The following is a 12599-nucleotide window of genomic DNA, read 5'->3' as shown; positions in this document are numbered from 1 at the left end:
CAATTTCACTTACCTTCGACAGCTCTCTTCCTTTATACGATTCCTATTATTTTCATCCTATCCATCGTGGTTCCATGTTGCTATGCTGGAATACCTTTAGAGTCGACGAGGCTGAATAAGGTGAAAAGTCGGTGACCGATGGTGAAGACTCTTCCATTTACTGGATGAACGAATTGAAAAAGGTGTGTCATGTCTCATCTAGTATGCGCTGTAGACCGCTATATATGCGGTAGACTACCCTACATAACGACGGGCTGCGGTGGGTACGTAAATCGGATATTCGCAATGTTGGATTGGGTAGATCGCCACGATCCTACAATATTACCGACCGACGCTAAGCTGTTATTGACCGGACCGCCCTGTCAGCCCTGTCAGCCCTATAGTAGCCCTACCTACCTTAACTACCCTATGGACCGACTGCTTTTCCTTCATCTTGGTTCCCTCAGGCTCCTAGGATTGACTATCGCCCATCCGAAGGTGACGACACCATCTCGTTGATATTGTCGCGGGGTTGGATTGTTTTGTAAGCCTTCGATGGACCCCGCCAAAGGCTTCCCTAATAACTTTAACCCACCTTACCAAAAACCTGGTGGTGTGAGGTTCACGTACCTAACATGGCGGACGACCCTATCACCTTGGACGACTTCCATTTCGATAACATAGACAATGACCAACCATGGGCTCTTTTTGAGATGGATCCCATGGAGGAGGGTTCTCTTAAGGTCAATTTATCAGTGGGAGAGTCGGATTTCCATCGGATTGGAGTTGTATCTGCCACAATCGACGATTTGATAGAAGATGTACCCGGCAATGGTAGCATAGCCAACGCCAACGTTGAGCGAAGGCGGCCCTATGCCAATACGCCATTGGGTAAGTCTAGACCCTATTCGATAGACGTACCCCAACCCAGACTTAAATTTTGAAGACATGAATGATCCGGCCGTATTGAACGAGTATACATCACTGTTACTATTTGCGAACAACCCGTCGGCCCAAAATCTCGACCTTGAGAGTTGCAGCTTATCCAGACAGGCAACTGTCCAAGCACTTGCAGCAAAATTTGACCTTCAATATTCGCATGATACTTCTCTAGGTACAATCCAACTTCGAAAGAAGACTTACGGGAATAACTCTCAGCAACACGAACAGCAATTAAGGCTTGCCCAAAAGCCTGTTGCGTCGTCCGAACCTCTGCTTCCCCTGCCCCCTCCACAGTTCCCTCGGTGGAACTCTCAGCAAAAGCAACATGACGAGTTGTCCAACGGAAACAACCTGTCCCCATTCCTTCACGGTGATGTTCCTGCAATGAACATGGGCATGATACCTGATGAGATAGACTTCGGTTGGTTACCGCAATTAATACTCTTTAGAAATAAACGGCAATGCTTATTGTTTAATAGGGAATTTTGAATCTTGGATAGATGCTGGAAATTATTCCTTGGCTACCCCGCCATATCCAGGACCTTCCGAGGATGAACAAGAGTTATGTCGGACAAGACTACAATCAGCCCCCATTCTCCCGCGACGAAATTCTTGGACTGGATTGTCCCGCACGTTGAAGGAGGTTGGTGCTTGTTGGAGGTGTAAAATCCTTCGAAAAAAGGTAATATGACTCTAATTATGGGTACGGTATATACTAAACTATCTCAAGTGCGACCCTGAACAGCCTTGTAAGGCATGTCCTCGATCGGGGATAAACAATTCTCGCTGGCAAGCTATCGGCTGTAAGCGTGGTACGCTCCTAGATCACATGCGAGATGTGACCTTATGTCCAAAGGCTAGTCTCACCGGCGGGATCGACGTTGATGGAACCCTCGATACAATAATACGAATTCGTAGAGCTGAAGAGTGTTTACGGGACGCGTCGGCCCGTCTCGATGATATTTGTGTCGCCGGAGGCGATACGTATACGAAGGTTGTGCTCGAGATTCTATGCTCCCCGATACCTCTTGTAACCGACATGACTTTGTCCTTGAGGCATGACGTCGAGGCAAACGCAATTCATATCGCATGGGGGCTCATTGACATCGTGGCCGCGAAGGAGGTACTCCACATCAAATCCGCCGAGCAGACCCTCGATGTCATGAAAGCTGCCATCACTTACGAAACGGAATACGGCCTGGTAGGCGATGAGTTTACGTGTTCTAAACCCATGCTAATTTTCATCTTAGTCCCAAGCCGTCCCTATTGCTACTGAGTGTTTCGTTAATTGTATACAAATTTTGAGGTTGTATGAAGGAGGTCATTTAGTGCCCGAGGTACACGATGACTGTAAGGCCGACAAATGTCAAATACAGCCTTTCCAAGACCTTACCTCCAACGTCAAGTCTTTTACAGACGAGCTGTCTAAGGTAATATTCAGAAAGGAGAATCGCCTTCATGAAAAGAGATGGTGGTTATCGACTTTCTACGGTCTTTGGATACAGTCTTATGTACGACGAACGATTAAATTCGTAGAAGCCGAGACTGAGACTCAGCTCAGTTCCGAAACAAGATGTGCCGATGCTACCTACCTTTTACTTGCGCTAGAATTATTCGAAGCGGCATCAGCTTCGTTCGACCCCCTAATGTCAGCATGGTCGCTCGAGGAAGAACCCCCTCATATGGATTTACGACTCGTGAAATATTATCGACTCGCGCAGAAAGCGCTTTTCACTGAGGAACGATGGATATGTGATACTGGCGGCTCTATTGAGTATTTAAGGCATCTATATCATGATAGAGACTCGTCTCCTACCGTACGTTTCAAAGACGACATACCGTTATCCTCCATGTCTAGCATGGGTAACGACGACACCGAGAGCCATGGGGCCTTTAGCCCGTTCAGCCCACGGCCGTCCATTTTCCAATCACACAAGATGGCACAATCTAGTCGCAAATTCTCGGTTCCTCTGAGGACTAGATCTGGTGCGAAACGACGCGCTGGTTCTCCCTTACAGGATACGGGCTTCATGCGGCGGAATGGAAGTTCTTCTAGCGTATTAGATGGAAGAGACGTACGAAGCCGAGGCCTTCCAATAGCTAGTCCTGCATCTCCGATGTCTTCAGCATACTCTTTCGCATACGGTACAAGTAGCTCTACCAGATGGAATGGTAGCGGAGACAGCTTGGCCGAGATGGCTAGGTTCTATGGAACAAGTCCCCCGAATCATCGAGATCAGTTTAACTATCTTAGTCCATCAAAAGGGAACAGACCTTCATTGAACTATAAAAGCAGCAACGAAAGCTTTCTTGAATTACCTAGAACGCTAAACAAGCGGCGCCCGGCAAGTAGTAATACCAATGACGGCCTCCGAGGACTATTCGTTTGCGAATGCTGCCCTAAGAAGCCGAAGAAGTTTGACACCATGGAAGAATTAAGGTATGCGGTTTCTATCGTTAGCCATAAACGTTTTCTATATTTTGTCACAATTTTTTTGCTCAGTACTGATCTATTCGTAGCGCTCACGAGAACGAAAGAAAGTACCAATGTAGCTTTTGTGGAACTCGTTTCAAGTCCAAGAATGAAGCCGAGCGCCATGAGAATAGTCTTCATGTGCGACGGCAAGCTTGGTCATGTTCAAATATCCTGAAAACCGGATACACAAATATCTTCCAGGAAAGCCTCAACCAACCCGGAATAGCCGATACATGTGGGTATTGCGGAGAAGATTTTCTTCGAAGCGGAGAAGGCATACCGAAACATGCCACCGAAAAGGATTGGGACGAAAGGCTTACTCATGTGCGAGAAACCCACAAGTTCGGAGAATGCAACTCGTCAAAGAAATTTTATCGAGCGGACCATTTCCGCCAGCATGTCAAACATTCACATTCTGCTACCTTGGGTAGATGGATAAATGCGCTTGAGAGTGTATGTATGATTGATGTCCCTGATCCAAAGAAATCGGGGGATGAACCCTGAAAGGTTCATGGCAATAACCATTCCACGTAAATATATTTTCTGGCAAATATATCAAAGAGAACACTTCCTACATGCGGTTCATCAAGAAGGTACAGCGAGGTGATTTTATTAAACCCAAATCCCACCATTCAACAACTCCGCGGAGTGGAGTTATTGGCTCGGACATTCTAATAGTAATCCCTAGCATACTAACTCGTGCAAGTATACTCTCATCATGGACATTCGTCATAGGAATAAAGAAAGAACTTCGGTCGCGTACGATTGATACGTGAGACCGCCCAAATAGATATTAATGACTGACAATCCTGACCGTCACGAAACCAAACCTTCTAATAGCACAAGGCAACGCTCACCGCTCATACGACTTCGAAACGTCCAAGACGACAAACTTCAAGGCCTGAAGGTAGTGATCTTGCCAAATGTGTCACTCTTACCCCAAATACCGGCTCTGAGCCCAGCCAGCTGGACAATCTGCGAATGGTCGACGAAGAGATTCACATCAACGCCGAATTCTCGAATATACCTAATATCCAATGTCAACAATTCGACTCCCTTATTAGGAATAAATCTCGGAGTTAAGTAAATGTACTTACCAATTAAATACGGATGGGTCTGCCGCCTCAAACATGACTTTCTCCAAGGGTAGCTCACGAAGAATAGATTGGATAACATCGGTACGCCAAGCTTGAACATTCTCCGTAATCCCTTCGCTTTCAATCATAACACGCTCAACACCAGCATCCTGCACAAACCGCTTCGCCATATTAATCACTTTGCTCGGATCGCTTGTTCCAATACTCTGCAACTCAGCAGCCTCAGTATCACCACCAGCGCCGAATTGAATTCCCAACTCGGGCTTGGGCTTCAACCCCACCTTCTGCACCCGCTCCGCGAGCCTTAACCAGTCGTCCTGCGGCAGCGATAAGAACCCCGTACTCAACTCCACCACATCGAAGCCCAAGTCACGACATCGCGCGATATACTTATCAACCACGCCAACGACGTCGCCGCCGCTTGAAGCGAGGATATGCTCAATCCAACCACCGGTACTGACGTACACGCCGTGTGCATGCGCCAAGTCAATCAACTGGCGTAGTGGTCCCTCGGGGAACAAGCTAAACGACCCCCCGGCGAACTTCAAGCCGTCGACATGCGGCCCCATCGTCTCTAGCACATCGGAAAGGTATCGCGGCCCCATTACTGTGTAGTACGGCCCGCGGATCTCAGTCACGCCCCGCGTTCGCGGCTTCGGTGGCGCGGGGTTGTGTCGCACGAAGCCGAACCCTGCATCTTGATCTTCGAGGAGGGTTTTGGCGGGTGAGGATGGTGAGGATGGCGAGGATGATGCTAAGGCGGCGGCTGTTCTTGTGAATGGTCGGGATTGTGTAGCGATGTTAGTGGATGTGAGTAGGGGGGATTTTGGACTAAGGGTGTGTGGTAATTTGCCGATGCGACCTTGGCGAAGAGCTGTGGTCGCGAGCGAACGTAGTGGATTCGCCATTTTACGAAGTTTTTTATAGATTCAATTCAAGCTCAAGTCAGAGTTCGCGTTTCACTAGTAAGTACACATGAATTTCTATTATTTCTTCACTAGATATTTCTCATTCATTTAGCTATGAGTTTTGCGTTTACTTAGTTTAGTTTGCTTCCTGTCTTGCCACGAGCATACTTGCGTCACGACATGATCGTAGTTAACGTCATCCTGATGTCAAGGAAACCAATTCATTAGTCTAGCTTCCCGACGCGATGGAAATGATCAACAATTCTTTTGGCCGAAAACATTCCAAAAGGAATACCCCGTTGCCGAACAGGCGTACTCACGATCTTGCAATACAGCGTGTTTGCATTAACGCAGCCAACTGCTGCATATATGTAAACCGTCTAATAAGGACCTATACGACGTAAAATCTAACCCAGATTGATGAAAGGCGCTATGCTCCAGGAATTCCATCTGTGTGTGGTATTGAGAGAGTCTGCTGTTCTAGGAACTTCATAGCCATCTGGGTGTATACGAACACGCTCTTTCGGAATTAACTTCAATGGGCGAATCGTCCTGCGCTTATCAGCGGCCGGAACAACCTTCCCTCTCCATTTCTTTTTCTCTTCCATCAAGTATACCCAATAATCTTTTGATGACTGGTCAGAGCGCCTCTCAAGATCCCCACTGATGACCAATTCAGCCTTCATAATACCACTCCAAGGATGCGGTACGAGTGATTCTATTGACGTATTTCCATGTGGGGTCTCCTTGATCTTAGGCTGGCCGGTGAACCTAGTGACTAGGAGCCACTCGAGAATACGCTTTGAGGTTTTTCTTTTGTCGAACGCGGTTCGAAACCCTTTAGGGCTATGGTACGATAGAGCGGCTCCACGACGTACTAAGAAGATGACCGATTCTAGTCTTCCGCTACGACATGCAACCATAAGAGCGGTTCCATCTGGACAGCCCTCGAATTCTAAATCTGCATCGAGAACAATAAGATTTTCCATCATTTTGAACTTTCCCAGAGATGCAGCAATGCACAGAGGACTCCAGGAACCTTCAGGTTCAGTATTCGCAATCCTCCGCAGATCATCGGAGGAGATTCGCCTTCGAACCCTTTTAAATGTATCTGTGAGCCACGACGGGACCGTTAAGGCTTGGGATGTGCTCCAAGAAAATGGTGCCGCTTCTTGGACGTTGTAATTACCGTTTAGGACGAGCGTCATAAATTGATTGTGGCACATAGCAAGCTGGAGAATCGAACGCCCACTAGTATCCTTATTATGAATGTTGATCCCACAACTTATGAGGCTAGCGAGTATTCCCACAGATCCAGGAGCATATTGGGCCGATATATGAGCCACACTTGTCGATTCGTAATCTACGGTATGCGGGTCGGCGCCTGCGTTTAATAGAGTTTCGAATATGTCTTGACGGCCGTTAAAGGTGGCTCTCATTAACGGTGTCCATCCCCAATCATCTCTCAATTCTAGTTCAGCCCCGTGGCGTATCAAAATCTCGATTATTTTCTGTGCTTCGGTTCCATCTGAATATGCGGCTATGTGCAATGGCGTTTGTAAACTGTAATCACTAGCATTTAAATGCGCATTATCCTCGATAAGACATTCAATCATTTCAACATACCCGTATTCCACCGCTAAATGCAGCGACGGCGAGCCTCTCTGATTCTCCATATTCCAGGGCCGGTTGCTGAGTATTGAGACTATTTTCGTCCATTGACATCCCGCCTTATTTCTATAGCCATATTGGAGGGATGCATTGTTGATTTTAAAGAGCATACGGGTAAATACTAACGCGTAATGCCAGGCGTTCTGCTCTATATGCCCAAATAAAATTATTAGCCCCCCAATATTGTTATTCTTGACTGCCTCAATTACTGGGTTAAACGTCTCGCCCATTAAGCTGCCCCCATCACTCAAGTATTTCTCCAAGACAATCCCCAGAACGTCGTTCAGGGCAGTGTGTTTTAATAATCCGTCGAGAGGGCCGCCGTCTCCGCACTCTTTGCATTTCGGCTTTAAGGTTGACGCTCCGTTCGCAAGTAGCCATTTGATAACATCAGGTTTTTGGCATCGGATAGCTAGAAGTAAAGGGGAGCATCCATTGCAACTGGAAAGATCGGCGTCTAGGTGGCATCCCCCTCGATATAACTTTTCGCAGAGGTTAGCATCACCGTGTACGACGGCATTTTCCAATGCTATGGCGTGCCCTTTCTGTTGTCTATTGGAAAGAGTCCTAGTGCCCCCCCAATTGCGGCTATTGAACCCGGAACTAATTTGATTCTCCTCGTCGCGGAAACAGTCAATGATAGCCTGGTTTCCAAGCTGAAGGGCGTACAGATAAGGACTCATACCCGAACTATCTATCGCCATTTGGCTGCCGGATTCTATCAGTACTTCAACAGCGCTAAGTTGCCTGTTCATGGCCGCATGATGTAACGATAATTGACCGTAGTCTGTTTTGGCGTTAATGTTCGCTCCTCTCTCAAGCAGAAATTTGATTACGTCAATATTTCCGACCAATGCAGCGCAATGTAGAGGAGTGAACATGTTGGCAGAAGTTATGTTGACATCAGAGAGGATGTTGCGGTCGATGTAAAACTTCAAACAGTCAATGTTCCCTGAAAATGAAGCGAAATGTAGAGCGCTGCATCCTAAAATAGTGACATTTGACGATCCTATACGAACCCTGAAGTCGGCACGTCTTTTCCATCTTGATCGCCACGACGTCGTTTCTGTTTCAAAAACCGTTTTAAGAAAAGCTACAGCGCCTTTCCACGCGGCCATGAGGCACGCGTCGAAACCCCATTCGTCGAGTTTTGTCGGGTCGGCGCCATGTTCCAGCAAAGTAATAGAGGAAGAGAACCGGGACTTCTTTAAATGATACGTTATGGCTGGCAGGCCTGGGAAAGCCCCAAGGCGAAGATTGGGGTTTGCACCTCTTCGCAATAGTGTGGTGACCTTTTCAGCCCCGTTAGGGATAGCAAGACGGTGCAGAAGCCCTAATCCTGGAGGAGTTGGGCTGACGTCGTCTAAGCGTCCCCCATCTACGTAGTCTAGGAGAAGTTGAAACATTTCTAATGTTGATTGGCAGCTTATTTCCAAGGCTGACATCCCCTCTACTATACGATGGACATCAACGCCCTTGCCAAGGAGAAGCTTTATTAAATTAGTATCTTCGGAAACAACAGCCGCCTTTAGTAGCCGCACGATCAATGGCGAGGACTGAATTTTGGTCCATTGGTTCGTATAATATACGATACCGCAAATGGTGTTTGACGTCAGCCAAATATCACGAAGGCCCTGGAGTTTCCCTTCGTCGAATTTTAGTAATGAAAGAAGTGCTGGTTTTTGAAAAGAGGATTCATATGACTTCAAGCATCCTAGCCGAATAAGTTCCATCACTACTTCATTCAAGTAAAGCTGAAACATTGTTTTAAGGTTTAGTAGCTTCGTAAACTGTTCCCATATCCGCCCTTTCTCGTCGTCTTGTAATCTGACTGGGTAGAGGGTTTTGATAACTTCCTTATGTCGAAACCGTTGAAACCCGTAACTCCCTTCAGATAACTTCTCTAAACATGTATCTATGGGGAGTTTTCCGTCTATGCGGATATTGCACGCATTGGGATATAGCGATTTGAGGTAATTAACGAATTCGAGAGAATTATCAGGGGAGACATAATGAAGTGGTGTCAAGTATCCATTGCCAGTCGTTTCTAAGGCTGCCCCTGCGTTATAAATTCCTCGAAATACGTCTTCACAAGTTGCATCGACAGCTAGTAGGAGCGTTGGGATTGGGCTTTGCCACGTTTCCGGGTCCTTCTCCCCCCATTCGAAGAGTATAGATGCCGACGTTCCCCAGTGCTCCTTTAATGCTCTAGACAATGGCGTGTATCCCTCGTTATCTACCATGCGCAGTGCATATTCGACGTTTGATTTCTCTTCACACCGTAAAAAGGCTGATAGACATTGAGAGCTCAGGAATTTCGAGTGTAACAAATTTCGGCCATTGGAACCTTGGAAGGTAGCCGTCATTCCATTGTCGATCAGAAACTTCGCCAAAGGCTCATAATCGTAGTTATTATCCTTCAAATTATACCGGAGGAACCAAGAATGTATAGGCAAATGTCCATTTTTGTCAGTATCAAATAAAGAACAGCCTTCCTTAAGAAGTAAGTTAACTATTGCCAGACATTTATCAATATTTGCGCAGTCTTCTAAGGCCATATGTAGTAGCCGTTTGCCACCGGGATCCAAAATATCAGGTAGACTGAAACAGGAGACATTTTGTATCTGCGCAAACATATTCATATCGCCCACCCGAACGGCGGAAATAAGGCGTTGTTCTTGTACATCGGAGGAAAGAGAAATTTTTGGGTTGACGAAATCTGGATCAAGCACAAAGCTCGAACGATGACGAACCGCCACTTCCCACCACAGCAAATAGACTTTTCGATGGAAATGAGATTGATCTATCATCAAGTTTAAAACCTGCATAAATCTCTTGAAACTTTGCCTTCCGTGCACTAGATGACTTAGGTTTTCACGATTGTCACCCGATGACAAAACCCCTACATCACGCTCGTCCAAGGGAGCGCCCTGAGATAATAATAATGTGATCACGGAAAAATCACCACTATATCTCAATAAGGGTAGCGTAAGTGTCAATAAACTCTCCTTTTGGAAAGATTTTAACATTGTTCGATTTGAGTCAGCTTTCAAGACACTCAATGGTTTGTGTCGCGCATTCAGTGGATCGTCCTGTTCCGAAACATGGCATAAGATGCCTGTAAAAATCCGAGGTCTCATAATCACAAGTGTCTCTGAATAAGGTAAATGGGTGTATTGCGCACTGAACCGGTGTTCCAAAAGGACTTTGTTTTGCCGTGTCCATGTTGCGTTCTAGTAAAACAGAACAAACAGCCGGAAGTACTAGTGAACATGCTACATGCAGTGTAGTGAACTCCGGGCTGAGAATCTTTTCGATTGTTGTGTAGTTATTTTCATAGTCATATTGATAACCCTCGCACTCTACTAAGAATTGGACGATCCACGAAATGAACGTATTTGTCTTTCTATGGTCGAATAACTCAATTGCAGATTCAAATAATTCTTCGTTGGACCACTCATATCTTGCGTATATGGGCCAATAATAAGTAGCATATTGGTATAATGGGTGTTTAATGTTCCTATCATTCATGTAATCTATCTCCCTCCATGCAGCGACGAGGTGATGATCAAAATTTTTGAGTTGTAGATAGTTCAGGCAGTGAATTGCCATGAGCACATTACAACGCGATTCCGAAACCAGGAATTGCTTGAACTGGCCGTCGAGCAAGGAATCATTCTGAAGGAATTCCTGGACGGAGAAGTGCGCGAACTCGAAGTAGTCTTCGTCATTTGACTTCCTTATGAAGCTGCTGCATAATCTTTGGATTGCGCTTTCGCGTATGATACCGCTGGTTTCCAGAAATCTTCCGTTCTCCGGGATGGATAAGATCTCCCTAAGCCGTTGTATGCTGAGTCTTGGCCATGTAAAAGCGATGAAGTTTAATGCGAGTTCAACGATCTTCATTTTGTTCGGTGGAATCCGCCCCAATATGCGCAAATACGTGTCGTTAAGGGTAGGAGGTAGCTTCTTCAGAGCGTCACGACACTCTTTGTCGGACGTGCAATCTTGGAGATGATCTAGTTGGCAGGCCACCCACCGGAACCTTAGAAATAAGTTGTTAATCGATATACTATGTTAGATAAAAGCATGTTATACTTACATCCCGGCGGCACCGTCTATCAGGCCATGCACGATCTCGCCCTTTAGTTCGAGATCATCAACGCGAAGCCTTTTAGTTCGTATGCGCTCTTCAATCTCCGCGGTCACGTATTCCGTGATATCTTCCGTATGGGCTGCGACTCGCTCGCAGACAAAATCGTCTTCGAGCCAATCCCTAATGTTGGGCTCATACGGCTCAACAGAGCCATTGAAATGTTATCAGAGTCTTCGGACACGGAACAAAGTGTCTCAAGGACATTCTCGACATATTTCCCACATTCATCAATTCCATCCACCACGAAGAAGACACGGTCATATAGTTTCACCATCTCTCTTATAGTCTTCTCGAGTCCTCTTACATCGGGATCGCGGGGTAGGCCACGAGTGGGATGTAGATCGGTGAAGTATCGCTCTAGAATTGCATATGTTTCTTCTTTCTGGATAGCTATCTGGTAAGCCAATGCACCGAGAATATTTGTCGGTATGTGGGTCATTTCGACCTTGTAGTCACAAAAGAAAAACCCAGCTGCGATGGTGTCGTCGCATTGTGCTAGAGCGGCTTCAATGATAGTGCCCGCAAGGACTGTCTTTCCCGCGCCGGGGATTCCCGTCAGCCATAGCCTCCCACTTTCCTCCGAGAGCCAAGTCTGAAACTGTGGTGTCCGTAGTAGCCATAATCCTGTTCTTGGATGTCGTAATTTAAGACTCATATCGTAATTCTGCTGTGGATTACACTCGAGGAAAAAACTCAGTATTTTTTCACGCTCCTGGTCTCGACGGATGCGACTTGTAACTTCCCGAGTTTTTTTAATTTCATTAAGGGTTTCTAATGAAGTTGCCTGAAGGTCCCGCTCCCGAGCTAAGGAGCGTAAGAGGAGGTCCATTGAATTGGCTGCTAGGGCGAGATCGACGCTTTGCTTGTGTCGGGATAAGTCATCGAGCATCTCTTTCACCCGTATTGAAGTGAGCGGCCATATGACTTTCTTCTTAAGAGAGTTATCATCAGGCTTCTTCAGTTTCTTATCGATTTCCATCAATATATCATTACACGCGTCAATATGATACATTCGAAACAATTTGTTGGAAGATGGCTCATCATCAAAGCTTCTCGCCAATCTAGATAGGCTATTTAAAGCGCCACCCAACATGTTAATCTCCCTCGCAAGAGCTTCAGTCTCTTTGACAGCATTCTTTGCGGATCTAACATATTTCATCAAACGGATGAAGACAACATCAACCAATGTAACAACCCCGGCAATACTTGCCGAGATTGATAATGGATCAGCCATGGTAGCCAGAAATTGCGGCGGTATAGCTCAAAGTGAAGGGAATGAAACTGAGTGAAAATCGAACGTTAAGATGACAATTGGTATGAAGAGACAAGAAGAGTGGGAATCGGCAAGCAAATATACCTCGAACACTATT

General features: G+C 46.2%; 3 protein-coding genes across 3 annotated transcripts; 1 reads left to right on the top strand and 2 right to left on the bottom strand.

Annotated features, from left to right (window-relative positions):
* Positions 1 to 286: 286 nt before the first annotated feature.
* On the top strand, positions 287 to 4196 carry F4822DRAFT_53714 (uncharacterized protein). Its single transcript, XM_051463625.1, has 6 exons — positions 287 to 870; positions 926 to 1342; positions 1401 to 1603; positions 1652 to 2122; positions 2172 to 3361; positions 3442 to 4196. Exons 1-6 carry the CDS (start codon positions 615 to 617, stop codon positions 3899 to 3901), a joined length of 2997 nt encoding a protein of 998 aa, XP_051309638.1. The 5' UTR covers positions 287 to 614; the 3' UTR covers positions 3902 to 4196.
* A 36-nt stretch (positions 4197 to 4232) lies between these two features.
* Positions 4233 to 5605, bottom strand: F4822DRAFT_53739 (putative sulfonate biosynthesis enzyme). The gene is made up of 2 exons (XM_051463626.1): positions 4495 to 5605; positions 4233 to 4424 (listed from the first exon to the last, which is right to left on the bottom strand). The coding sequence occupies exons 1-2, from the start codon at positions 5400 to 5402 to the stop codon at positions 4292 to 4294; spliced, it is 1041 nt and encodes a 346-aa protein (XP_051309637.1). The 5' UTR covers positions 5403 to 5605; the 3' UTR covers positions 4233 to 4291.
* A 204-nt stretch (positions 5606 to 5809) lies between these two features.
* F4822DRAFT_440089 (ankyrin) lies at positions 5810 to 12463 on the bottom strand (the record flags this gene model as incomplete). Its single annotated transcript, XM_051462712.1, has 6 exons — positions 5810 to 7139; positions 7200 to 10046; positions 10132 to 11118; positions 11176 to 11335; positions 11368 to 11503; positions 11534 to 12463. The coding sequence occupies 6 exons, from the start codon at positions 12461 to 12463 to the stop codon at positions 5810 to 5812; spliced, it is 6390 nt and encodes a 2129-aa protein (XP_051309636.1).
* Positions 12464 to 12599: the final 136 nt, after the last annotated feature.

The sequence above is a fragment of the Hypoxylon trugodes genome, assembly GCF_022578975.1.
Source record: "Hypoxylon trugodes strain CBS 135444 unplaced genomic scaffold F4822scaffold_10, whole genome shotgun sequence".
Taxonomy (NCBI): Eukaryota; Fungi; Ascomycota; class Sordariomycetes; order Xylariales; family Hypoxylaceae; genus Hypoxylon; species Hypoxylon trugodes.
Note: the sequence above shows the minus strand (reverse complement) of the source record. Positions and strands in the feature narration are given on the sequence as shown.

What these genes read in the sequence shown, in the direction of transcription:
- F4822DRAFT_53714 (XM_051463625.1), top strand. Translation starts at nt 615, where the DNA reads ATGGCGGACGACCCTATCACCTTGGACGACTTCCATTTCGATAACATA. An exon ending in CTATGCCAATACGCCATTGG is followed by an intron (nt 871 to 925) that starts GTAAGTCTAGAC and finishes TAAATTTTGAAG; the next exon opens with ACATGAATGATCCGGCCGTA. An exon ending in ACGAAACGGAATACGGCCTG is followed by an intron (nt 2,123 to 2,171) that starts GTAGGCGATGAG and finishes TTTTCATCTTAG; the next exon opens with TCCCAAGCCGTCCCTATTGC.
- F4822DRAFT_53739 (XM_051463626.1), bottom strand. Translation starts at nt 5,402, where the DNA reads ATGGCGAATCCACTACGTTCGCTCGCGACCACAGCTCTTCGCCAAGGT. An exon ending in GACCCATCCGTATTTAATTG is followed by an intron (nt 4,425 to 4,494) that starts GTAAGTACATTT and finishes ATTGGATATTAG; the next exon opens with GTATATTCGAGAATTCGGCG.